At 47.6% G+C, this 25103-nt stretch overlaps 3 protein-coding genes across 4 annotated transcripts in view; 2 read left to right on the top strand and 1 right to left on the bottom strand.

Moving 5' to 3' along the window:
- The window catches only part of LOC115112536 (centrosome-associated protein CEP250-like), a 330336-nt gene that overhangs the window by 155011 nt on the left and 150222 nt on the right, over nt 1-25103 (top strand). The window lies entirely within an intron of this gene.
- LOC135565603 (large ribosomal subunit protein mL46-like) lies at nt 3140-12841 on the bottom strand. The gene is made up of 4 exons (XM_065013074.1): nt 12555-12841; nt 10370-10592; nt 5058-5222; nt 3140-4656 (listed from the first exon to the last, which is right to left on the bottom strand). The coding sequence occupies exons 1-4, from the start codon at nt 12813-12815 to the stop codon at nt 4415-4417; spliced, it is 891 nt and encodes a 296-aa protein (XP_064869146.1). The 5' UTR covers nt 12816-12841; the 3' UTR covers nt 3140-4414.
- Nucleotides 13095-21396, top strand: LOC135565602 (small ribosomal subunit protein uS11m-like). The gene is given in 8 exon segments (XM_065013073.1): nt 13095-13308; nt 14805-14909; nt 17819-17834; nt 17836-17861; nt 17863-17907; nt 18401-18530; nt 18715-18780; nt 21192-21396. Coding segments are annotated over 8 exon segments (582 nt in total). The 5' UTR covers nt 13095-13222; the 3' UTR covers nt 21300-21396.

Below are 25103 nucleotides of genomic sequence, written 5' to 3'. Positions count from 1 at the left end.
CCTCCAGATCAGAGGCAGTAGGGATGTTCTCTGTTTAGTGAGTCCTCCAGATCAGAGGCAGTAGGGATGACCAGGATGTTCTCTATTTGGTGGTCCTCCCAGATCAGAGGCAGTAGGGATGACCAGGGGATGTCAGCCTGTTTAGTGAGTCCTCCAGATCAAGAGGCAATGGGATGTTCTCTGTTTAGTGAGTCCTCCAGATCAGAGGCAGTAGGGATGTTCTCTGTTTAGTGAGTCCTCAGATCAGAGCCAGTAGGGATGTTCTCTGTTTAGTGAGTCCTCAGATCAGAGGCAGTAGGGATGTTCTCTGTTTAGTGAGTCCTCCAGATCAAGGAAGCAGTAGGGATGTTCTCTGTTTGGTGGTCCTCAGATCAGAGGCAGTAGGGATGACCAGGGATGTTCTCTGTTTAGTGAGTCCTCCAGATCAGAGAGAGCAGTAGGGATGTTCTCTGTTTAGTGAGTCCTCCAGATCAGAGGCAGTAGGGATGACCAGGATGTTCTCCTGTTTAGTGAGTCCTCCAGATCAGAGGCAGTAGGGATGTTCTCTGTTTAGTGAGTCCTCCAGATCAGAGGCAGTAGGGACGACCAGGGATGTTCTCTGTTTAGTGAGTCCTCCAGATCAGAGGCAGTAGGGATGACCAGGGATGTTCTCTGTTTAGTGAGTCCTCCAGATCAGAGGCAGTAGGGATGTTCTCTGTTTAGTGAGTCCTCTAGATCAGAGGCAGTAGGGATGACCAGGGATGTTCTCTGTTTAGTGAGTCCTCCAGATCAGAGGCAGTAGGTATGACCAGGGATGTTCTGTTTAGTGAGTCCTCCAGATCAGAGGCAGTAGGTATGACCAGGGATGTTCTCTGTTTAGTGAGTCCTCCAGATCAGAGGCAGTAGGTATGACCAGGGATGTTCTCTGTTTAGTGAGTCCTCCAGATCAGAGGCAGTAGGGATGACCAGGGATGTTCTCTGTTTAGTGAGTCCTCCAGATCAGAGGCAGTAGGGATGACCAGGGATGTTCTCTGTTTAGTGATTCCTCCAGATCAGAGGCAGTAGGGATGACCAGGGATGTTCTCTGTTTAGTGAGTCCTCCAGATCAGAGGCAGTAGGGATGACCAGGGATGTTCTCTGTTTAGTGAGTCCTCCAGATCAGAGGCAGTAGGGATGACCAGGGATGTTCTCTGTTTAGTGAGTCCTCCAGATCAGAGGCAGTAGGGACGACCAGGGATGTTCTCTGTTTAGTGAGTCCTCCAGATCAGAGGCAGTAGGGATGACCAGGGATGTTCTCTGTTTAGTGAGTCCTCCAGATCAGAGGCAGTAGGGATGACCAGGGATGTTCTCTGTTTAGTGATTCCTCCAGATCAGAGGCAGTAGGGATGACCAGGGATGTTCTCTGTTTAGTGAGTCCTCCAGATCAGAGGCAGTAGGGATGACCAGGGATGTTCTCTGTTTAGTGAGTCCTCCAGATCAGAGGCAGTAGGGATGACCAGGGATGTTCTCTGTTTAGTGAGTCCTCCAGATCAGAGGCAGTAGGGATGTTCTCTGTTTAGTGAGTCCTCCAGATCAGAGGCAGTAGGGATAACCAGGGATGTTCTGTTTAGTGAGTCCTCCAGATCAGAGGCAGTAGGGACGACCAGGGATGTTCTCTGTTTAGTGAGTCCTCCAGATCAGAGGCAGTAGGGACGACCAGGGATGTTCTCTGTTTAGTGAGTCCTCCAGATCAGAGGCAGTAGGGATGACCAGGGATGTTCTCTGTTTAGTGAGTCCTCCAGATTAGAGGCAGTAGGTATGACCAGGGATGTTCTCTGTTTAGTGAGTCCTCCAGATCAGAGGCAGTAGGTATGACCAGGGATGTTCTCTGTTTAGTGAGTCCTTCAGTAGTGATGACCACATGTTATCTTGATAAGTGTGTGAATTGGACCATGTTCCTGTCCTGCTAAACATTCAAAATGTAACAAGTACTTTTAGGTGTCAGGGAAAATGTATATTATTTTCTTTAGCAATATAGTGAAGTAAAAGTCAAAAATATAAATATTAAACTAAAGTACAGATACCCTTTAAAAACTACTTAAGTAGAACTTTAAAGCATTTTTACTGAAGTACTTTACACCAGTGGAAAAGGGGATATTTCTAGTGAAAGGACAGTTGAATCTGAGAGGGTCAATGTGCATCACTATGTTCTCTGGGCCTAATATACAGTTGCGTCTAACAGATGTGAGAGTGACGAAAATATGAATCTTCACAAAGTTTCCTGCTTCAGTGTCTTTAGATAATATTGTCTGATGTTACTATGGAATACTGAAGTATAATTACAAGCATTTCATAAGTGTCAAAGGCTTTTATTGACATTTACATGAAGTTGATGCAAAGAGTTAATATTTGCAGTGTTGACCCTTCTTTTTCAAGACCTCTGCAATCCGTCCTGGCATGCTGTCAATTAACTTCTGGGCCACATCCTGACTGATGGCATGCTGTCAATTAACTTCTGGGCCACATCCTGACTGATGGCATGATGTCAATTAACTTCTGGGCCACATCCTGACTGATGGCATGATGTCAATTAACTTCTGGGCCACATCCTGACTGATGGCATGCTGTCAATTAACTTCTGGGCCACATCCTGACTGATGGCATGATGTCAATTAACTTCTGGGCCACATCCTGACTGATGGCATGATGTCAATTAACTTCTGGGCCACATCCTGACTGATGGCATGCTGTCAATTAACTTCTGGGCCACATCCTGACTGATGGCATGATGTCAATTAACTTCTGGGCCACATCCTGACTGATGGCATGATGTCAATTAACTTCTGGGCCACATCCTGACTGATGGCATGCTGTCAGTTAACTTCTGGGCCACATCCTGACTGATGGCAGCCCATTCTTGCATAATCAATGTTTGGAGTTTGTCAGAATTTGTGGGTTTTTGTTTGTCCACCCGCCTCTTGAGGTTTGACCACACGTTCTCAATGGGATTAAGGTCTGGGGAGTTTCCTGGCCATGGACCCAAAATATCGATGTTATGTTCCCCGAGCCACTTAGTTATCACTTTTGCCTTATGGCAAGGTGCTCCATCGTGCTGGAAACGGCATGGTTTGTCACCAAACTGTTCCTGGAAGAAGAAGTTGGGAGAAGTTGCTCTCGGGGATGTGTAGGTACCATTCTTTATTATTATTGATTGCACAATCACTTACAAAATAAACGGATAAGGACATGGGGGGTTAAATACAAAACAACACGTAATGATGGAATTGAAACCAGGTGTGTGGGAAGACAAGACAAAACAAATGGAAAATGGATCGATGATGGCTAGAAGACGGGTGACACCGACCGAACAAGGAGAGGAACCAACTTCAGCTTGCCAACTTGTTCTTAGGCAAAATTGTGAGTGAGCCCACTCCCTTGGCTGAGAAGCAACCCCACACATGAATGGTCTCAGGATGCTTTACTGTCGGCATGACACAGGTCTGATGGTAGCGCTCACCGTGTCTTCTCCGGACAAGCTTTATTCCGGATGCCCCAAACAATCGAGAGACTTTGCAATAAAATGCAATTCATCTGATCACTCTTCATAACATTCTGGAGTGTATGCAAATTGCCATCATACAAACTGAGGCAGCAGACTTTGTGAAAATTAATATTTGTGTCATTCTCAACTTTTGGCCACAACTGGAGACACGCTCTGACCAGTCTGTCTCATTACTGCCATCTAGTGGACAGGACAATACACTGTTCTGACCAGCCTCTCCTGTCTCACTACTGCCATCTAGTGGACAGGACAATACACTTCTGACCAGCCTCTATCTCACTACTGCCATCTAGTGGACAGGACAATACACTGTTCTGACCAGTCTGTCTCACTACTGCCATCTAGTGGAGGACAGGAAAATACACTGTTCTGACCAGCCTCTCCTATCTCACTACTGCCATCTAGTGGACAGGACAATACACTGTTCTGACCAGTCTGTCTCACTACTGCCATCTAGTGGAGGACAGGAAAATACACTGTTCTGACCAGCCTCTCCTATCTCACTACTGCCATCTAGTGGACAGGACAATACACTTTTTGCATAGAACAACACACAGGCAAAGAGACTGGCTTTCTATCCTCTGGGATAGAGGCCTACAGACAACACTGAATGGTTTATATGTTGGAACAAATGATAAACTTTAATTTATACACAAAGTGGACGGGCAGGAGAAAACAACCGTTGCTGTGACAGAAATATGACTTCCAGGACTCAACGAGGACATTTCTAAAAAAGACATCCGTAACCTCTCATCACATCTTCTCCATCAGCTCTCATCAGATTCATCACAGGTTGAGTATGAAGCAGTCAACCTTCTCCCTCAGCTCTCATCCACTCCATCACAGGTTGAGTATGAAGCAGTCAACCTTCTCCATCAGCTCTCATCAGATTCATCACAGGTTGAGTATGAAGCGGTCAACCTTCTCCAAGTAAGGTGGCTTCAGGTATCCCTGCAGTTCAGTCTTCTTCACCCACAGGAAAGGTTCTTCCTGACTGGCTGAACCAGCAGACAGGAAAGCTTTGAAAAAGAAGACCTTGGCTCCCACGCAGCGCTCTGTCCGGACCTCTTTGGGGAATGTGTACCTGTACACTCCACAGGGGGTGTTGCCAAGGAACGTAGCCTTGAAATCAGCCTCTGGAACCAAGAACAAACTTGGCGTTAGAACGGAGTTGGAGAACACAGAGTCTTTACTGATGTACCAGTACAGTGTTCAGGTGAAGGACTCTTATCATGATACAGAACTAGAATAGTTAGATATAGAGCCCTGATCAATAACATTGCATAGATCTCCTGCTCAAGCATGTGCCGTCTAGATATTTCTGGAACCTTCCGGCGTCCAGCACTAGAGAAGGTGTTTGAAACCTGATGGAAATGTCTGACAGAGGAAACACTGCAACCCCCCCCCCCAAATTTCTGACAGAGGAAACACTGCAACCCCCCCCCCAAAATTGGCCCCCTAATTCAGAGCACTACTTTTGACCAGGGCCTATGAAGTAGTGCACTAGATAGGGCTCCAGTACCACCACACAGCTGACCTGGCAGGCTGCTGAGGCCTCTCTCTGCTGTCTGTCGGAGAGTCTCCCCTGCCTCCCACTGGGCCTGAGGGAGCAGCCAGATGGTCTCTTTACCGACAGTCTGCTGGACCAGCAGCACCAGGCTGTCTCCTAGACACCTCTCCACTGAGCCCAGCGGTGCCCCACCTACATCTGAAACACAGAGTTACAGGTCAGTTTGACAGTCTGCTGGACCAGGCTGTCTCCTAGACACCTGTCCAGTGAGCCCAGCGGTGTCCCACCTACATCTGAAACACAGAGTTACAGGTCAGTTTGACAGTCTGCTGGACCAGGCTGTCTCCTAGACACCTGTCCACTGAGCCCAGCGGTGTCCCACCTACATCTGAAACACAGAGTGACAGGTCAGTTTGACAGTCTGCTGGACCAGGCTGTCTCCTAGACACCTCTCCACTGAGCCCAGCGGTGCCCCACCTACATCTGAAACACAGAGTGACAGGTCAGTTTGACAGTCTGCTGGACCAGGCTGTCTCCTAGACACCTCTCCACTGAGCCCAGCGGTGCCCCACCTACATCTGAAACACAGAGTTACAGGTCAGTTTGACAGTCTGCTGGACCAGGCTGTCTCCTAGACACCTGTCCACTGAGCCCAGCGGTGTCCCACCTACATCTGAAACACAGAGTTACAGGTAAGTTTGACAGTCTGCTGGACCAGGCTGTCTCCTAGACACCTCTCCACTGAGCCCAGCGGTGTCCCACCTACATCTGAAACACAGAGTTACAGGTCAGTTTGACAGTCTGCTGGACCAGACTGTCTCCTAGACACCTGTCCACTGAGCCCAGCGGTGTCCCACCTACATCTGAAACACAGAGTTACAGGTCAGTTTGACAGTCAATGTATTTTCCTACTATCACCGACTGTGTTGACTGATAACTACCTTGAGGGAAAATGTTGTTTCTATGACTGAGCTGTTGTCCCACCCAGCTATCTGGAGATGACTATGTCTATGGAAAAGAGCGTCTGCTGAATGACTAACATGTCAATGATGTTTATGAAGCATTTCACTGTTAGTCTCCACCTGTTGGCCGTGAAGCATTTCACTGTTAGTCTCCACCTATTGGTCGTGAAGCATTTCACTGTTAGTCTCCACCTGTTGGTCATGAAGCATTTCACTGGTTAGTCTCCACCTGTTGGCCGTGAAGCATTTCACTGTTGGTCTCCACCTGTTGCTCATGAAGCATTTCACTGGTTAGTCTCCACCTATTGCTCATGAAGCATGTCAATGTTAGTCTCCACCTGTTGCTCATGAAGCATTTCACTGGTTAGTCTCCACCTGTTGGCCGTGAAGCATTTCACTGTTGGTCTCCACCTGTTGGCCGTGAAGCATTTCACTGTTAGTCTCCACCTGCTGTTCATGAAGCATTTCACTGTTAGTCTCCACCTGTTGTCTAGGAAGCATTTCACTGTTAGTCTCCACCTGTTGGTCGTGAAGCATTTCACTGTTAGTCTCCACCTATTGGTCGTGAAGCATTTCACTGTTGGTCTCCACCTGTTGGTCATGAAGCATTTCACTGTTAGTCTCCACCTGTTGGTCATTAAGCATTTCACTGTTAGTCTCCACCTGTTGGTCATTAAGCATTTCACTGTTGGTCTCCACCTGTTGCTCATGAAGCATTTCACTGGTTAGTCTCCACCTATTGCTCATGAAGCATGTCAATGTTAGTCTCCACCTGTTGCTCATGAAGCATTTCACTGGTTAGTCTCCACCTGTTGGCCGTGAAGCATTTCACTGTTGGTCTCCACCTGTTGGCCGTGAAGCATTTCACTGTTAGTCTCCACCTATTGGTTGTGAAGCATTTCACTGTTAGTCTCCACCTATTGGTCGTGAAGCATTTCACTGTTAGTCTCCACCTATTGCTCATGAAGCATTTCATTGGTTAGTCTCCACCTGTTGTTTATGAAGCATGTCAATGTTAGTCTCCACCTATTGGTCGTGAAGCATTTCACTGTTAGTCTCCACCTATTGGTCGTGAAGCATTTCACTGTTAGTCTCCACCTGTTGGTCGTGAAGCATTTCACTGTTAGTCTCCACCTGTTGTCTAGGAAGCATTTCACTGTTAGTCTCCACCTGTTGGTCATGAAGCATTTCACTGTTAGTCTCCACCTGTTGGTCGTGAAGCAACTCACTGTTAGTCTCCACCTATTGCTCATGAAGCATTTCATTGGTTAGTCTCCACCTGTTGTTTATGAAGCATGTCAATGTTAGTCTCCACCTATTGGTCATGAATCATTTCACTGTTAGTCTCCACCCGTTGGTCATGAAGCATTTCACTGTTAGTCTCCACCCGTTGGTCGTGAAGCATTTCACTGTTAGTCTCCACCCGTTGGTCATGAAGCATTTCACTGTTAGTCTCCACCCGTTGGTCGTGAAGCATTTCACTGTTAGTCTCCACCTATTGGTCATGAAGCATTTCACTGGTTAGTCTCCACCTATTGGTCATGAAGCATTTCACTGTTAGTCTCCACCTATTGGTCATGAAGCATTTCACTGTTAGTCTCCACCCGTTGGTCATGAAGCATTTCACTGTTAGTCTCCACCTATTGGTCGTGAAGCATTTCACTGTTAGTCTCCACCTATTGGTCATGAAGCATTTCACTGTTAGTCTCCACCTATTGGTCGTGAAGCATTTCACTGTTAGTCTCCACCTATTGGTCATGAAGCATTTCACTGTTAGTCTCCACCTGTTGTTTATGAAGCATTTCACTGTTAGTCTCCACCTATTGGTCGTGAAGCATTTCACTGTTAGTCTCCACCTGTTGGTCATGAAGCATTTCACTGTTAGTCTCCACCTGTTGGTCATGAAGCATTTCACTGTTAGTCTCCACCTGTTGGTCGTGAAGCATTTCACTGTTAGTCTCCACCTATTGGTCGTGAAGCATTTCACTGTTAGTCTCCACCTATTGGTCGTGAAGCATTTCACTGTTAGTCTCCACCTATTGGTCATGAATCATTTCACTGTTAGTCTCCACCTGTTGTTTATGAAGCATGTCAATGTTAGTCTCCACCTATTGGTCGTGAAGCATTTCACTGTTAGTCTCCACCTATTGGTCGTGAAGCATTTCACTGTTCGTCTCCACCTATTGGTCGTGAAGCATTTCACTGTTAGTCTCCACCTATTGGTCGTGAAGCATTTCACTGGTTAGTCTCCACCTATTGGTCGTGAAGCATTTCACTGTTAGTCTCCACCTATTGGTCGTGAAGCATTTCACTGTTAGTCTCCACCTGTTGGTCGTGAAGCATTTCACGGTTAGTCTCCACCTGCTGTTCATGAAGCATTTCACTGTTAGTCTCCACCCGTTGGTCATGAAGCATTTCACTGTTAGTCTCCACCTATTGGTCATGAAGCATTTCACTGGTTAGTCTCCACCTATTGGTCATGAAGCATTTCACTGTTAGTCTCCACCTATTGGTCATGAAGCATTTCACTGTTAGTCTCCACCCGTTGGTCATGAAGCATTTCACTGTTAGTCTCCACCTATTGGTCGTGAAGCATTTCACTGTTAGTCTCCACCTATTGGTCATGAAGCATTTCACTGTTAGTCTCCACCTATTGGTCGTGAAGCATTTCACTGTTAGTCTCCACCTATTGGTCATGAAGCATTTCACTGTTAGTCTCCACCTGTTGTTTATGAAGCATTTCACTGTTAGTCTCCACCTATTGGTCGTGAAGCATTTCACTGTTAGTCTCCACCTGTTGGTCATGAAGCATTTCACTGTTAGTCTCCACCTGTTGGTCATGAAGCATTTCACTGTTAGTCTCCACCTGTTGGTCGTGAAGCATTTCACTGTTAGTCTCCACCTATTGGTCGTGAAGCATTTCACTGTTAGTCTCCACCTATTGGTCGTGAAGCATTTCACTGTTAGTCTCCACCTATTGGTCATGAATCATTTCACTGTTAGTCTCCACCTGTTGTTTATGAAGCATGTCAATGTTAGTCTCCACCTATTGGTCGTGAAGCATTTCACTGTTAGTCTCCACCTATTGGTCGTGAAGCATTTCACTGTTCGTCTCCACCTATTGGTCGTGAAGCATTTCACTGTTAGTCTCCACCTATTGGTCGTGAAGCATTTCACTGGTTAGTCTCCACCTATTGGTCGTGAAGCATTTCACTGTTAGTCTCCACCTATTGGTCGTGAAGCATTTCACTGTTAGTCTCCACCTGTTGGTCGTGAAGCATTTCACGGTTAGTCTCCACCTGCTGTTCATGAAGCATTTCACTGTTAGTCTCCACCTATTGGTCATGAAGCATTTCACTGTTAGTCTCCACCTGTTGTTTATGAAGCATTTCACTGTTAGTCTCCACCTGTTGGTCGTGAAGCATTTCACGGTTAGTCTCCACCTATTGGTCGTGAAGCATTTCACTGTTAGTCTCCACCTATTGGTCGTGAAGCATTTCACTGTTAGTCTCCACCTATTGGTCGTGAAGCATTTCACTGTTAGTCTCCACCTATTGGTCGTGAAGCATTTCACTGTTAGTCTCCACCTATTGGTCGTGAAGCATTTCACTGTTAGTCTCCACCTGTTGGTCATGAAGCATTTCACTGTTAGTCTCCACCTGTTGGTCATGAAGCATTTCACTGTTAGTCTCCACCTGTTGGTCGTGAAGCATTTCACTGTTAGTCTCCACCTATTGGTCGTGAAGCATTTCACTGTTAGTCTCCACCTATTGGTCGTGAAGCATTTCACTGTTAGTCTCCACCTATTGGTCATGAATCATTTCACTGTTAGTCTCCACCTGTTGTTTATGAAGCATGTCAATGTTAGTCTCCACCTATTGGTCGTGAAGCATTTCACTGTTAGTCTCCACCTATTGGTCATGAAGCATTTCACTGTTAGTCTCCACCTATTGGTCGTGAAGCATTTCACTGTTAGTCTCCACCTATTGGTCGTGAAGCATTTCACTGGTTAGTCTCCACCTATTGGTCATGAAGCATTTCACTGTTAGTCTCCACCTATTGGTCGTGAAGCATTTCACTGTTAGTCTCCACCTGTTGGTCGTGAAGCATTTCACGGTTAGTCTCCACCTGCTGTTCATGAAGCATTTCACTGTTAGTCTCCACCTATTGGTCGTGAAGCATTTCACTGTTAGTCTCCACCTATTGGTCATGAAGCATTTCACTGTTAGTCTCCACCTGTTGGTCATGAAGCATTTCACTGTTAGTCTCCACCTATTGGTCATGAAGCACGTGGACCAATAACACGTGATTTATTATTTGATTTGTTCCTAATGTTTTGTCGAGTCAGTGCACAGGGAATAGGGTGCCATGAAGGACAACCTCTCTGCCTCCTACCTCTGTCTCTGAGAGCAGGTTGGAAGTGTTTGAGCTTCTGTTCCCAGGTGTCCTCCTGGTCCTGAGCGGTGATGGTCTCCTGGCCACCGTAGTCTGCCTCCTCCTCATCTGAATCATAGTCGTCTGCCTGTTTGCGAGTCGCACGTTCTGAGTCCTCTAGGAGTCTCTGTTCATGATCCGACAGCAAGCTTCTCTCCAGCTCCATCTGGGATTAGGATATCACAGAGAGGTCACCCTCTCAACCCCTAGGATATCACCCTCTCAACCCCTAGGATATCACCCTCTCAACCCCTAGGATATCACAGAGACGTCACCCTCTCAACCCCTAGGATATCACAGAGAGGTCACCCTCTGTACCCCTGGGATATCACCCTCTCAACCCCTAGGATATCACCCTCTCAACCCCTAGGATATCACAGAGACGTCACCCTCTCAACCCCTAGGATATCACCCTCTCAACCCCTAGGATATCACCCTCTCAACCCCTAGGATATCACCCTCTCAACCCCTAGGATATCACAGAGACGTCACCCTCTCAACCCCTAGGATATCACAGAGACGTCACCCTCTCAACCCCTAGGATATCACCCTCTCAACCCCTAGGATATCACCCTCTCAACCCCTAGGATATCACCCTCTCAACCCCTGGGATATCACAGACGTCACCCTCTCAAGCCCTAGGATATCACAGAGACGTCACCCTCTCAACCCCTGGGATATCACAGAGACGTCACCCTCTCAACCCCTGGGATATCACAGAGACGTCACCCTCTCAACCCCTGGGATATCACAGAGACGTCACCCTCTCAACCCCTGGGATATCACAGAGACGTCACCCTCTCAACCCCTAGGATATCACAGAGACGTCACCCTCTCAACCCCTAGGATATCACCCTCTCAACCCCTAGGATACCACAGAGACGTCACCCTCTCAACCCCTAGGATATCACCCTCTCAACCCCTAGGATACCACAGAGACGTCACCCTCTCAACCCCTGGGATACCACAGAGACGTCACCCTCTCAACCCCTGGGATACCACAGAGACGTCACCCTCTCAACCCCTGGGATATCACAGAGACGTCACCCTCTCAACCCCTAGGATATCACAGAGACGTCACCCTCTCAACCCTAGACAACAACATCACTAGACACCAACATCACTAGACACCTAGCCTACAGCTAGACACCAACATCACTAGACACCAACATCACTAGACACCTAGCCTACAGCTAGACACCAACATCACTAGACACCAACGTCACTAGACACCTAGCCTACAGCTAGACACCAACATCACTAGACACCAACATCACTAGACACCAACATCACTAGACACCTAGCCTACAGCTAGACACCAACATCACTAGACACCTAGCCTACAGCTAGACACCAACATCACTAGACACCAACATCACTAGACACCAACATCACTAGACACCAACATCACTAGACACCAACATCACTAGACACCAACATCACTAGACACCTAGCCTACAGCTAGACACCAACATCACTAGACACCAACATCACTAGACACCAACATCACTAGACACCAACATCACTAGACACCAACATCACTAGACACCAACATCACTAGACACCAACATCACTAGACACCTAGCCTACAGCTAGACACCAATATCACTAGACACCAACATCACTAGACACCAACATCACTAGACACCAATCACTAGACACCAACATCACTAGACACCAACATCACTAGACACCAACATCACTAGACACCTAGCCTACAGGTAGACACCAACATCACTAGACACCAACATCACTAGACACCAACATCACTAGACACCAACATCACTAGACACCTAGCCTACAGCTAGACACCAATATCACTAGACACCAATGCGAATCCAAATCCATCCAACAAGTAAATTAATGCCAGTAGGCCTATAGTTGACTCTTCTGGTTAGAAGCATTTGCATAGGCCTACATTATTTTAGGTTCATGTGCCCATGAGGACTGTTTTTTAATTAAATGTTACTCCTGAACTAGTCTTGGAAGTTGATTGGTTGAATATGTGTTAGTGCAAGGCTTGAAGCAAAGGCCTGCATTGGCCTGCACATCCACCGCGGTCAGCAAACCATCTCAGACTATTCACTAGTGACTACAGCCATTGACAAGTGAATGGAAACACATTTACCTGATGCATGAGCTCAGCGAATTGGTCTTCGATCGGGTTCCGCTCCTGTGATATGACAGGCAGCCTCTGGAGACACACCGCCCCGTACAGCTTCCATGGCGACGCGACGCTTTCCGTTTTACCTCTGGTCTGAGTTGCAGCTCGACAAGCAGAACCGAGAGAAATTTGACGAACTCCTGTATGTTTTAGCCCTGTCCGTCTGACATTTGTAATAAATTGCCATAAAGGGCGACTCGCCATTCTGGAGCAGGGCGCTGCCATCTTGATTCTCCTGTTTCCACCCACAATCCTCTGCGAAGAAGGGAGAGATTATGCTAAGGAAAAAAGGGGTAGAGGAAATTAAAGATAAATGTAGTTTGAAAATATAAAATATTTAACATTAAGATCATTCATTGAAACATATCTTTTTTTAATTGATCTTAGATACATTTAGTGTAGAAATAAAAACGTTTATGCATAAGATTTTAGAACTAAATATTTTCTAATAATTTGCGTCGCTCCCCTACATTTTTAATAATGTACTATTCCAGGAAACGCGTCATACTAAACGGCTAATTTTGACTTTGTTGACTGTGCTATCTATTGGAAACCTCCTCAATGTCACGCATGTTGTTGTGTAACGCTAGTTGACTTGTTGGTTTCTAGTAGCTAAATTATATTATCTAATCATGCATAAATTAAATGGTATATTATCTAATTCTGTCAGGAGTGCCTGCCGACAGGTTGCTGGTTCCTTCAATGCAGGAGGCTCAATGTAAGTATCTCGTTTTTTTTATTCGAAATCCCGTGCATGCAATTGACAGCTAGTTTAACGTTATTTTACGATGCTAGTTTGAGAACTGGTAGTGTGGTACTTTAAACTCGACAAAGACCTTTGCCGATTTAATTATACTGCCATGCGGCCAAGTGGCTGTGTGCACACCCTGAGGTTGAAGTTGCCCGAGTAGGTTTAGACAACAGGCACCTGTACGAGGAGGTAAGACAGGCAGGGAGTCCGGCACCTGTAGTGGGTATTTCGGAAGTGGTTTGGGAGGGAGTGCAGGCGCGGGGCCTGGACAACAGGCTCAAGGACCTGAATTGGTTGAGCCTCCACAAGTGCTTGCCGGTACGTTCCATCATGTACCGGCATAGTTTGGTGCGATCCCCCACCTGTCCAAGATCTGCTTGTGGCAGGGAGGAGACTGTGCGCCATGCCTTTTGGGACTTTGCCGGAGCAGTACGGGCTAGGGCACGGGTGTTGTTAGGAAAGGTAAGAGGGGATTTTGTTTTGACGTGAGAGAGGTGTAGGGAGAGCGAGAGGGACTGATAGGGACAGGTTTCTGCTCTGGCTTCTCATGAGTCTCTTTAAAAGGGGTCTGTGGGAAGCCAGGCAGAACATGGTCAAGACTGTAGGTCTGGGTGGGGCCTTATTATTATTATTTTTATAAACTTTTATTTAACTAGGCAAGTCGGAACAAAATCTTATTTACAATGATGGCCTACACTGGCCAAACCCGGACAAGGCTGGGCCAATTGTGCGTCGCCCTATGGGAATCCCAATCATGGCCGGTTGTGCAGTGCAATCACCCTCCTATCCCATCCATGTAAGAATGCTGTTCTTTGACTACAGCTCAGTACCTTCCAAACTCATCATTATCAAGGCCCTGGGTCTCAACCCCTCCCTGTGCAACTGGGTCCTGGACTTTCTGATGGTCCGCCCTCAGGTGGTGAAGATTGGAAACAACACCTCCACTCCGCTGATCCTCAACACAGGGGCCCCACGAGAGCTCAGCCCCCTGCTGTACTCCTTGTTCACCCATGACTGTGTGGCCACGCACACCTCCAACTCAAAAAGCTTCTTGATATGCCACACCTGTCAGGTAGATGGATTATCTTGGCAAAGGAGAAATGCTCACTAACAGGGATTTAAACACATTTGTGTAAATAATTTGAGAGAAATATGCATTTTCTGGGATTGTTTATTTCAGCTCATGAAACCAACACCTTCACATGTGGTGTTTATATTCCTGTTCACTAGATGATCTGGGCAGTTACTGGACTGTCTCAACATGAACCAGTTGATTTATCAACACTTGTTAGCCAGTTGTGGAACCAGCGGTCTGCAGAGAGCAGTGTGCTGATTGGTTTATTCTCTGTTATAGTTGTGGAACCAGCGGTCTGCAGAGAGCAGTGTGCTGATTGGTTTATTCTCTGTTATAGTTGTAGAACCAGCGGTCTGCAGTGTGTTGATTGGTTTATTCTCTGTTATAGTTGTGGAACCAGCGGTCTGCAGAGAGCAGTGTCCTCCAGTGCTGTCAGGATGCAAGAGGATGCCAGTGTCTCAGCCACACCTGGGAAAATATCCAAAGACTTCAGGTAACACTAGCTCTGACTAGGTGGCATTCTGCCTACAGCTCTCAGACTCTAGGTGGCATTCTGCCTTCTCCCTACAGCTCTGACTAGGTGGCATTCTGCCTTCTCCCTACAGCTCTGACTAGGTGGCATTCTGCCTACAGCTCAGACTCTAGGTGGCATTCTGCCTACAGCTCTCAGACTCTAGGTGGCATTCTGCCTTCTCCCTACAGCTCTGACTAGGTGGCATTCTGCCTTCTCCCTACAGCTCTGACTAGGTGGCATTCTGCCTTCTCCCTACAGCTCTGACTAGGTGGCATTCTCCCTACAGCTCTGACTAGGTGGCATTCTCCCTACAGCTCTGACTAGGTGGCATTCTCCCTACAGCTCTGACTAGGTGGCATTCTCCCTACAGCTCTGACTAGGTGGCATTCTCCCTACAGCTCTGACTAGGTGGCATTCTCCCTACAGCTCTGACTAGGTGGCATTCTCCCTACAGCTCTCAGACTCTAGGTGGCATTCTGCCTACAGCTCTGACTCTAGGTGGCATTCTGCCTACAGCTCTGACTAGGTGGCATTCTCCCTACAGCTCAGACTCTAGGTGGCATTCTCCCTACAGCTCTCAGACTCTAGGTGGCATTCTCCCTACAGCTCTCAGACTCTAGGTGGCATTCTCCCTACAGCTCTCAGACTCTAGGTGGCATTCTCCCTACAGCTCTCAGACTCTAGGTGGCATTCTCCCTACAGCTCTCAGATTCTCCTACAGTGGCATTCTGCCTACAGCTCTCAGACTCTAGGTGGCATTCTGCCTACAGCTCTCAGACTCTAGGTGGCATTCAGCCATTCTCCCTACAGCTTCTCCTGCAGAGCTCTAGCCATTCTCCCTACAGCTCTCAGACTCTGGGTGGCATTCTGCCTACAGCTCTCAGCCATTCTGCTAGGCTGGCATTCTGCCTACAGCTCAGACTCTAGGTGGCATTCTCCCTACAGCTCAGACTCTAGGTGGCCATTCTGCCTACAGCTCTCAGACTCTAGGTGGCATTCTGCCTACAGCCATTCTGCCTACAGCTCTCAGCCATTCTGCCTACAGCTCTCAGCCATTCTGCCTCTCAGTCTCTCTCTCCTCTACTTCCAGCCCAGAGAGACTGTATTGATCTTATCCTTCTGATGACAAGACGTGCCGCTCTGTTCTGGGCCAGCTGCAGCTTAACTGCAGCTTAACTAGGTGTGTCCTTCAGAACTGGACCACAAGACTGGACAATAATCAAGCTAAGATCGAACTAGAGCCTGCAGGACTTGCTTTTTTGGAGGGTGGTGTCAGAAAAGCAGACAGACCTCTCCCCATCTTTACAACTATTGAATCTATATATGTTTTGACCAGGACAGTTTACACTCTTAAGACAACAACACCAAGTCATTTAGTTTCCTCAACGTGTTTACCAGTTGAGGTATAGTTCTGGTGCTGGAGGTGACGGCTGCTGTTTTACAGGCTCCTAACCAACTGGGCTATTTATTAACACCAAGTCATTTAGTTTCCTCAACGTGTTTACCAGTTGAGGTATAGTTCTGGTGCTGGAGGTGACGGCTGCTGTTTTACAGGCTCCTAACCAACTGGGCTATTTATTAACACCAAGTCATTTAGTTTCCTCAACGTGTTTACCAGTTGAGGTATAGTTCTGGTGCTGGAGGTGACGGCTGCTGTTTTACAGGCTCCTAACCAACTGGGATATTTATTATATTCACCAAGTCATTTTAGTTTCCTCAACGTGTTTTATCATTATATATATATTATCATATTATTATCATTATTACATAATGTTGCTGCTACCGTCTCTTATGACCGAAAAGAGCTCCTGGACATCTGAACAGCGATTACTCACCTCGAACTGGACGCAGAGTTTTTTTTTTTAATGTTTATGAGTCTGAAGTAAAGTTCTAGTGCTTTGTCAAGACGAGGCTGCCCGTTTTCAGCTCCTAAGAAAAGGGGAGGAGGGCGGGTATATTCACGCTGTTTGCAGACTCATTGGTAAACCACCACTCCTCCGTATTATAACGTATTGGAACAAACTCATTATTATCATTATTACAAACTGTTGCCATCTACGATTTAAGACTCCTGGACATCAAATCCGGGACATTAAACACCTACCAACTGGACATTAAACAAACTTTTAAGACTTCCTACCAACGGGACATTAAAATACTAGTGCTTTGTAAGACTTCTCCACCCAAATCAAACTGGGCCATCGGGATTGGTAAGAACCAACGACACATTAAACAAAACTGGGCATCTACGATTTAAGACTCTCCTACCAACGGACAGGACATTAAACAAACTCCCATCTACGATTTAAGACTCTCCTACCAACGGGACATTAAACAAACTGGGCCATCTACGATTTAAGACCCTCCTACCAACGGGACATTAAACAAACTGGGCCATCTACGATTAAGACTCTCCTACCAACGGGACATTAAACAAACTGGGCCATCTACTGATTTAAGACTCCTACCAACGGGACATTAAACAAACTGGCCCATCTACGATTTAAGACTCTCCTACCAACGGGACATTAAACAAACTGGCCCATCTACGATTTAAGACTCTCCTACCAACGGGACATTAAACAAACTGGGCCATCTACGATTTAAGACTCCTACCAACGGGACATTAAACAAACTGGACGTGTGTCCATCTACGACGATTTAAGACTCTCCTACCAACGGGACATTAAACAAACTGGCCCATCTACGATTTAAGACTCTCCTACCAACGGGACATTAAACAAACTGGGCCATCTACGATTTAAGACTCTCCTACCAACATGGACATTAACTAGTAATATCTTATGTTTCACCGAGACGTGTCACATGTCTTTGCTCAATATTGTCACGTTCCCACAGTTTGCCCATGTTTCTTCCTCCTCTCTAAGTCACCTCCCCCATGCCTCCAGGTGTGCTGAGATGGGCTGGGAAGATACGAGGAGTTGCCAATAGCACATATCAAAGCCACATATAACAAGTGAGCTGACAGACAGTGTTGTGAATAACTGATATATTAATGTCTCCCTCCAGTACACATGTCCAGGTGATATATATATATATTAATGTCTCCCTCCAGTACACATGTCCAGGTGATCTATATATATATATATATTAATGTCTCCCTCCAGTACACATGTCCAGGTGATATATATATATTAATGTCCCCCTCCAGTACACATGTCCAGGTGATATATATATATATATATTAATGTCTCCCTCCAGTACACATGTCCAGGTGATATATATATATATATATTAATGTCTCCCTCCAGTACACATGTCCAGGTGATATATATATATATATATATATTAATGTCCCCCTCCAGTACACATGTCCAGGTGATATATATATATTAATGTCTCCCTCCAGTACACATGTCCAGGTGATATATATATATATTAATGTCTCCCTCCAGTACACATGTCCAGGTGATATATATATATATATATATATTAATGTCCCCCTCCAGTACACATGTCCAGGTGACAGACTGTGAGGGCCAGTTCATGGTCAGAACATCGTGTGGAACCGAGGGGTTCAAGAACGTCAAGAAGTCCACTCCCATCGCTGCTCAGACAGCAGGCATCTCAGCCGCAGCGGTAAGATGAGACCACGTGGAAAATATAGATCATGTAGACGTATAGTTATAATCTGGCTGCTACAGACAAGAACACAGAGACATCTGTTCTCCACTAGATGGCACTAGAGCCTAAAAACAAACTGGCAAAAAGATGAATTTGTGTTTCCTGATGAATGGTCCTGTATTCTTCTTCTCCTGGGCAGAAGGCCTCAGCGGTGGGGGTGACGTTCGTCCGCGTGTTGGTGAAAGGTCTGGGTCCTGGACGCTTGGTGAGAACCTTTTTGATGAAATAGAGAATTCATACCGTAGAGATAAAGTGTTCACATGATGCATCTCCCCCACTCTGAAGTTATCCCAGCAGTTTGCCAGCAGCAGACCACCCTGTATCCCAGCAGTTTGCCAGCAGCAGACCACCCTGTATCCCAGCAGTTTGCCAGCAGCAGACCACCCTGTATCCCAGCAGTTTGCCAGCAGCAGACCACCCTGTATCCCAGCAGCTTGCCAGCAGCAGACCACCCTGTATCCCACTGTGTTAACCAGCAGCAGACCACCCTGTATCCCACTGTGTTAACCAGCAGCAGACCACCCTGTATCCCACTGTGTTAACCAGCAGCAGACCACCCTGTATCCCACTGTGTTAACCAGCAGCAGACCACCCTGTATCCCACTGTGTTAACCAGCAGCAGACCACCCTGTATCCCACTGTGTTAACCAGCAGCAGACCACCCTGTATCCCACTGTGTTAACCAGCAGACCACCCTGTATCCCACTGTGTTAACCAGCAGCAGACCACCCTGTATCCCACTGTGTTAACCAGCAGCAGACCACCCTGTATCCCTGTATCCCCCACTGCTGTTTAACCAGCAGCAGACCACCCTGTATCCCACTGTGGCTTAACCAGCAGCAGACCACCCTGTATCCCACTGTGTTAACCAGCAGCAGACCACCTCTGTATCCCACTATGTTAACCAGCAGCAGACCACCCTGTATCACACTGTGTTAACCAGCAGCAGACCACCCTGTATCCCACTATGTTAACCAGCAGCAGACCACCCTGTATCCCACTGTGTTAACCAGCAGCAGACCACCCTGTATCCCACTGTGTTAACCAGCAGCAGACCACCCTGTATCCCACTGTGTTAACCAGCAGCAGCAGCAGACCAGCAGACCACCCTGTATCCCACTATTAGTTGTATCCCACTACCAGCAGCAGACCACCCTGTATCCCACTGTGTTAACCAGCAGCAGACTACCCTGCATCCCACTGTGTTAACCAGCAGCAGACCACCCTGTATCCCACTGTGTTAACCAGCAGCAGACCACCCTGTATCCCACTGTGTTAACCAGCAGCAGACCACCCTGTATCCCACTGTGTTAACCAGCAGCAGACCACCCTGTATCCCACTGTGTTAACCAGCAGCAGACCACCCTGTATCCTACTGTGTTAACCAGCAGCAGACCACCCTGTATCCCACTGTGTTAACCAGCAGCAGACCACCCTGTATCCCACTGTGTTAACCAGCAGCAGACCACCCTGTATCCCACTATGTTAACCAGCAGCAGACCACCCCTGTATCCCACTGTGTTAACCAGCAGCAGACCACCCTGTATCCCACTGTGTTAACCAGCAGCAGACCACCCTGTATCCCACTGTGTTAACCAGCAGCAGACCACCCTGTATCCCACTATGTTAACAGCAGCAGACCACCCTGTATCCCACTGTGTTAACCAGCAGCAGACCACCCTGTATCCCACTATGTTAACCAGCAGCAGACCACCCTGTATCCCACTGTGTTAACCAGCAGCAGACCACCCTGTATCCCACTGTGTTAACCAGCAGCAGACCACCCTGTATCCCACTGTGTTAACCAGCAGCAGACCACCCTGTATCCCACTGTGTTAACCAGCAGCAGACCACCCCTGTATCCCACTGTGTTAACCAGCAGCAGACCACCCTGTATCCCACTGTGTTAACCAGCAGCAGACCACCCTGTATCCCACTGTGTTAACCAGCAGCAGACCACCCTGTATCCCACTATGTTAACCAGCAGAGACCACCCTGTATCCCACTGTTAACCAGCAGCAGACCACCCTGCATCCCACTGTGTTAACCAGCAGCAGACCACCCTGTATCCCACTGTGTTAACCAGCAGCAGACCACCCTGTATCCCACTATGTTAACCAGCAGCAGACCACCCTGCATCCCATTGTTAGGCAGCAGCAGACCACCCTGCATCCCATTGTTAGGCAGCAGCAGACCACCCTGTATCCCACTATGTTAACCAGCAGCAGACCACCCTGTATCCCACTGTGTTAACCAGCAGCAGACCACCCTGTATCCCACTGTGTTAACCAGCAGCAGACCACCCTGTATCCCACTATGTTAGGCAGCAGCAGACCACCCTGTATCCTACTGCTGGCTTGTTTCTGAAGCTAAGCAGGGTTGGTCCTGGTCATTCCCTGGATGGGAGACCAGATGCTGCTGGAAGTGGTGTTGGAGGGCCAGTAGGAGTCACTTTTTCCTCTGGTCTAAAACAATTTCCCAATACCCCAGGTCATTGCTTTAAACTTGAATGTGTTCTCAGTCAATTTACCATCTGGTTTTGAATCTGTCAGAATCTTGTAGAGATGAGGAAAAGACGTTTGACTCGGTTCTGATGCATTTCTCTCTTGTGTGCAGTCTGCCATCAAGGGTCTGACCATGGGAGGATTGGAGGTTGTGTCCATCACAGACAACACCCCCGTACCACACAATGGTTGTCGCCCTCGCAAGGCTAGAAGAATATGAACAGGACCGTACCATCATGGACTGCAGGGGTCCAGCAATCTGTCTTGTAACATGCTTAATGTTGTTATATGAAGACATTTTTTTTACTGGTATTTAAGCATTTTGAAAAATACGTTTACATGAAGAAATGTTTAAAACATTCAGGGCCTGTTTCCCAGACACAGATTCATCCCTGGACTGAAAAACAAGTTCAATGTAGAATCCAGGACTTAATCTGTGTCTGGGGAACTGGCCCTGAATGCATGTATCAGCACATCTAGTAACAGATAGAACATGATTCATCGATGTTTACAAATCCATATACACCCAAACCCCTGTACAACATGTGTTATAAATACTAGGTTTCCTGGTCAGATCAGTCCATCGGAGAGAACCTGGTCAGATCAGTCCATCGGGAGAGAACCTGGTCAGATCAGTCCATCGGGAGAGAACCTGGTCAGATCAGTCCATCGGGAGAGAACCTGGTCAGATCAGTCCATCGGGAGAGAACCTGGTCAGATCAGTCCATCGGGAGAGAACCTGGTCAGATCAGTCCATCGGGAGAGAACCTGGTCAGATCAGTCCATCGGGAGAGAACCTGGTCAGATCAGTCCATCGGGAGAGAACCTGGTCAGATCAGTCCACCGGGAGAGAACCTGGTCAGATCAGTCCACCGGGAGAGAACCTGGTCAGATCAGTCCATCGGGAGAGAACCTGGTCAGATCAGTCCATCGGGAGAGAACCTGGTCAGATCAGTCCATCGGGAACCTGAGAACCATGGTCAGATCAGTCCATCGGGAGAGAACCTGGTCAGATCAGTCTAGCGGGAGAGAACCTGGTCAGATCAGTCCAGCGAGAGAACCTGGTCAGATCAGTCCATCGGAGAGAACCTGGTCAGATCAGTCCATCGGGAGAGAACCTGGTCAGATCAGTCCATCGGGAGAGAACCTGGTCAGATCAGTCCATCGGGAGAGAACCTGGTCAGATCAGTCCATCGGAGAGAAACCTGGTCAGATCAGTCCATCGGGGAGAGAACCTGGTCAGATCAGTCCATCGGGAGAGAACCTGGTCAGATCAGTCCATCGGGAGAGAACCTGGTCAGATCAGTCCATCGAGAGAACCTGGTCAGATCAGTCCATCGGGAGAGAACCTGGTCAGATCAGTCCATCGGGAGAGAACCTGGTCAGAGGGAGAGAACCCGGGTCTGAGTCCCAGAGAACCTCGGGAGAGAACCTGGTCAGATCAGTCCATCGACTGAGAGAACCTGGTCAGATCAGTCCATCGGGAGAACCTGGTCAGATCAGTCTAGCGGAGAGAACCTCCATCAAGTTTGTCCATCAAGTTTGTCTATAACTAACATGAGGTGACCAACCAAAACATGCAGTTTTACAGAAACTCTGTTCATCAACTAGTCAAACGTTGCTAACCTGGTTCCTTCAAGGTGTACTGATAGGAGGGGTCAAACGTTGCTAACCTGGTTCCATCAAGGTGTACTGATGAGGTGTCAAACGTTGCTAACCTGGTTTCATCAAGGTGTACCGATAGGAGGGGTGAAACGTTACAGACCATGCTGACTTCCTGGTTCCATCAAGGTGTACTGATAGGAGGGGTTAAACGTTACAGACCATGCTGACTTCCTGGTTCCATCAAGGTGTACTGATAGGAGGGGAGGGTCAAATGCTACCAACCTGGTTCCATCAAGGTGTACCGATAGGAGGGGTCAAACGTTACAGACCATGCTGACTTCCTGGTTCCATCAAGGTGTACTGATAGGCGGGGTGAAACGTTACAGACCATGCTGACTTCCTGGTTCCATCAAGGTGTACTGATAGGAGGGGTCAAACGTTACAGACCATGCTGACTTCCATCAAGGTGTCCTGATAGGAGGGGTCAAACGTTACAGACCATGCTGACTTCCCGGTTCCATCAAGGTGTACTGATAGAGGGGTCAAACGTTACAGACCATGCGACTTCCACTTTCCATCAAGGTGTACTGATAGGAGGGGTCAAACGTTACAGACCATGCTGACTTCCTGGTTCCATCAAGGTACTGATAGAGGGGTCAAACGGTTACAGACCATGCTGACTTCAGACTGGTTCCATCAAGGTGTACTGATAGGAGGGGTCAAAACGTTGACTAACCTGGTTCCATCAAGGTGTACCGATAGAGGGGTCAAACGTTACAGACCATGCTGACTCCATCAAGGTGTCCTGATCAGGAGGGGTCACTGAAGGTGCACGATAGGAGGCCTACAGACCATGCTGACTTCCTTGGTTCCATCAAGGTGTACTGACCAGGAGGGGTCAAACGTGTACAGACCATGCTGACTTCCTGGTTCCATCAAGGTGTACTGATAGGAGGGTCAAACGTTACAGACCATGCTGACTTCCTGGTTCCATCAAGGTGTACTGATAGAGGGGCTCAAACGCAGACCATTACAGACCATGCTGACTTCCTGGTTTCACCAAGGACCATGTACTGATAGGAGGGGTCAAACGTTACAGACCATGCTGATTTCAAACGCTGGTTCTTCATCAAGGTGTCCTGATAGAGGGTCAAACGTTGTAGACCATGCTGACTTCCTCTGTTCCATCACAAGTGCACTGATAGGAGGTCAAACGCGTTGCAACACGCGTTGACTTCCTGGTTCCATCAAGGAAATTGATAGAGGGGTCAAACGCCACAGACCACATGCTGATTTCTTGCTGCATCAAGGTGTACTGACAGAGGAACGTTACAGCACCATGCTGACTTCGTTCCATCAAGGTGTTCTAGATAGGAGGTCAAACGTTACAGACCATGCTGACTTCCCGTTCCATCAAGGTGTACTGATAGGAGGGGTCAAACGTTACAGACCATGCTGACTTCCTGGTTCCATCAAGGTGTACTGATAGGAGGGGTCAAACGCTACAGACCATGCTGACTTCCTGGTTCCATCAAGGTGTACTGATAGGAGGGGTCAAACGTTACAGACCATGCTGACTTCCTGGTTCCATCAAGGTGTACTGATAGGAGGGGTCAAACGTTACAGACCATGCTGACTTCCTGGTTCCATCAAGGTGTACTGATAGGAGGGGTCAAACGTTACAGACCATGCTGACTTCCTGGTTCCATCAAGGTGTACTGATAGGAGGGGTCAAACGTTACAGACCATGCTGACTTCCTGGTTCCATCAAGGTGTACTGATAGGAGGGGTCAAACGTTACAGACCATGCTGACTTCCTGGTTGCATCAAGGTGTACTGATAGGGAGGGGTCAAACGCTACAGACCATGCTGACTTCCTGGTTCCATCAAGGTGTACTGATAGGAGGGGTCAAACGTTACAGACCATGCTGACTTCCTGGTTCCATCAAGGTGTACTGATAGGAGGGGTCAAACGCTACAGACCATGCTGACTTCCTGGTTCCATCAAGGTGTACTGATAGGAGGGGTCAAACGTTACAGACCATGCTGACTTCCTGGTTCCATCAAGGTGTACTGATAGGAGGGGTCAAACGTTACAGACCATGCTGACTTCCTGGTTCCATCAAGGTGTACTGATAGGAGGGGTCAAACGTTACAGACCATGCTGACTTCCATCAAGGTGTCCTGATAGGAGGGGTCAAACGCTACAGACCATGCTGACTTCCTGGTTCCATCAAGGTGTACTGATAGGAGGGGTCAAACGTTACAGACCATGCTGACTTCCTGGTTCCATCAAGGTGTACTGATAGGAGGGGTCAAACGTTACAGACCATGCTGACTTCCTGGTTCCATCAAGGTGTACTGATAGGAGGGGTCAAACGTTACAGACCATGCTGACTTCCTGGTTCCATCAAGGTGT

Source organism: Oncorhynchus nerka, linkage group LG28 (genome assembly GCF_034236695.1).
Source record: "Oncorhynchus nerka isolate Pitt River linkage group LG28, Oner_Uvic_2.0, whole genome shotgun sequence".
NCBI lineage: Eukaryota > Metazoa > Chordata > Actinopteri > Salmoniformes > Salmonidae > Oncorhynchus > Oncorhynchus nerka.
The sequence above is the reverse complement of the archived record's forward strand: the minus strand, read 5'-3'. Positions and strand labels throughout refer to the sequence as shown.

Coding starts and splice junctions, on each gene's coding strand:
- LOC135565603 (XM_065013074.1), bottom strand. CDS start 12,815: ATGGCAGCGCCCTGCTCCAGAATGGCGAGTCGCCCTTTATGGCAATTT. Junction 10,593..12,554: donor TCGCTGAGCTCATGCATCAG/GTAAATGTGTTT, acceptor TCCTAATCCCAG/ATGGAGCTGGAGAGAAGCTT. Junction 5,223..10,369: donor AGGTAGGAGGCAGAGAGGTT/GTCCTTCATGGC, acceptor TTTCAGATGTAG/GTGGGGCACCGCTGGGCTCA.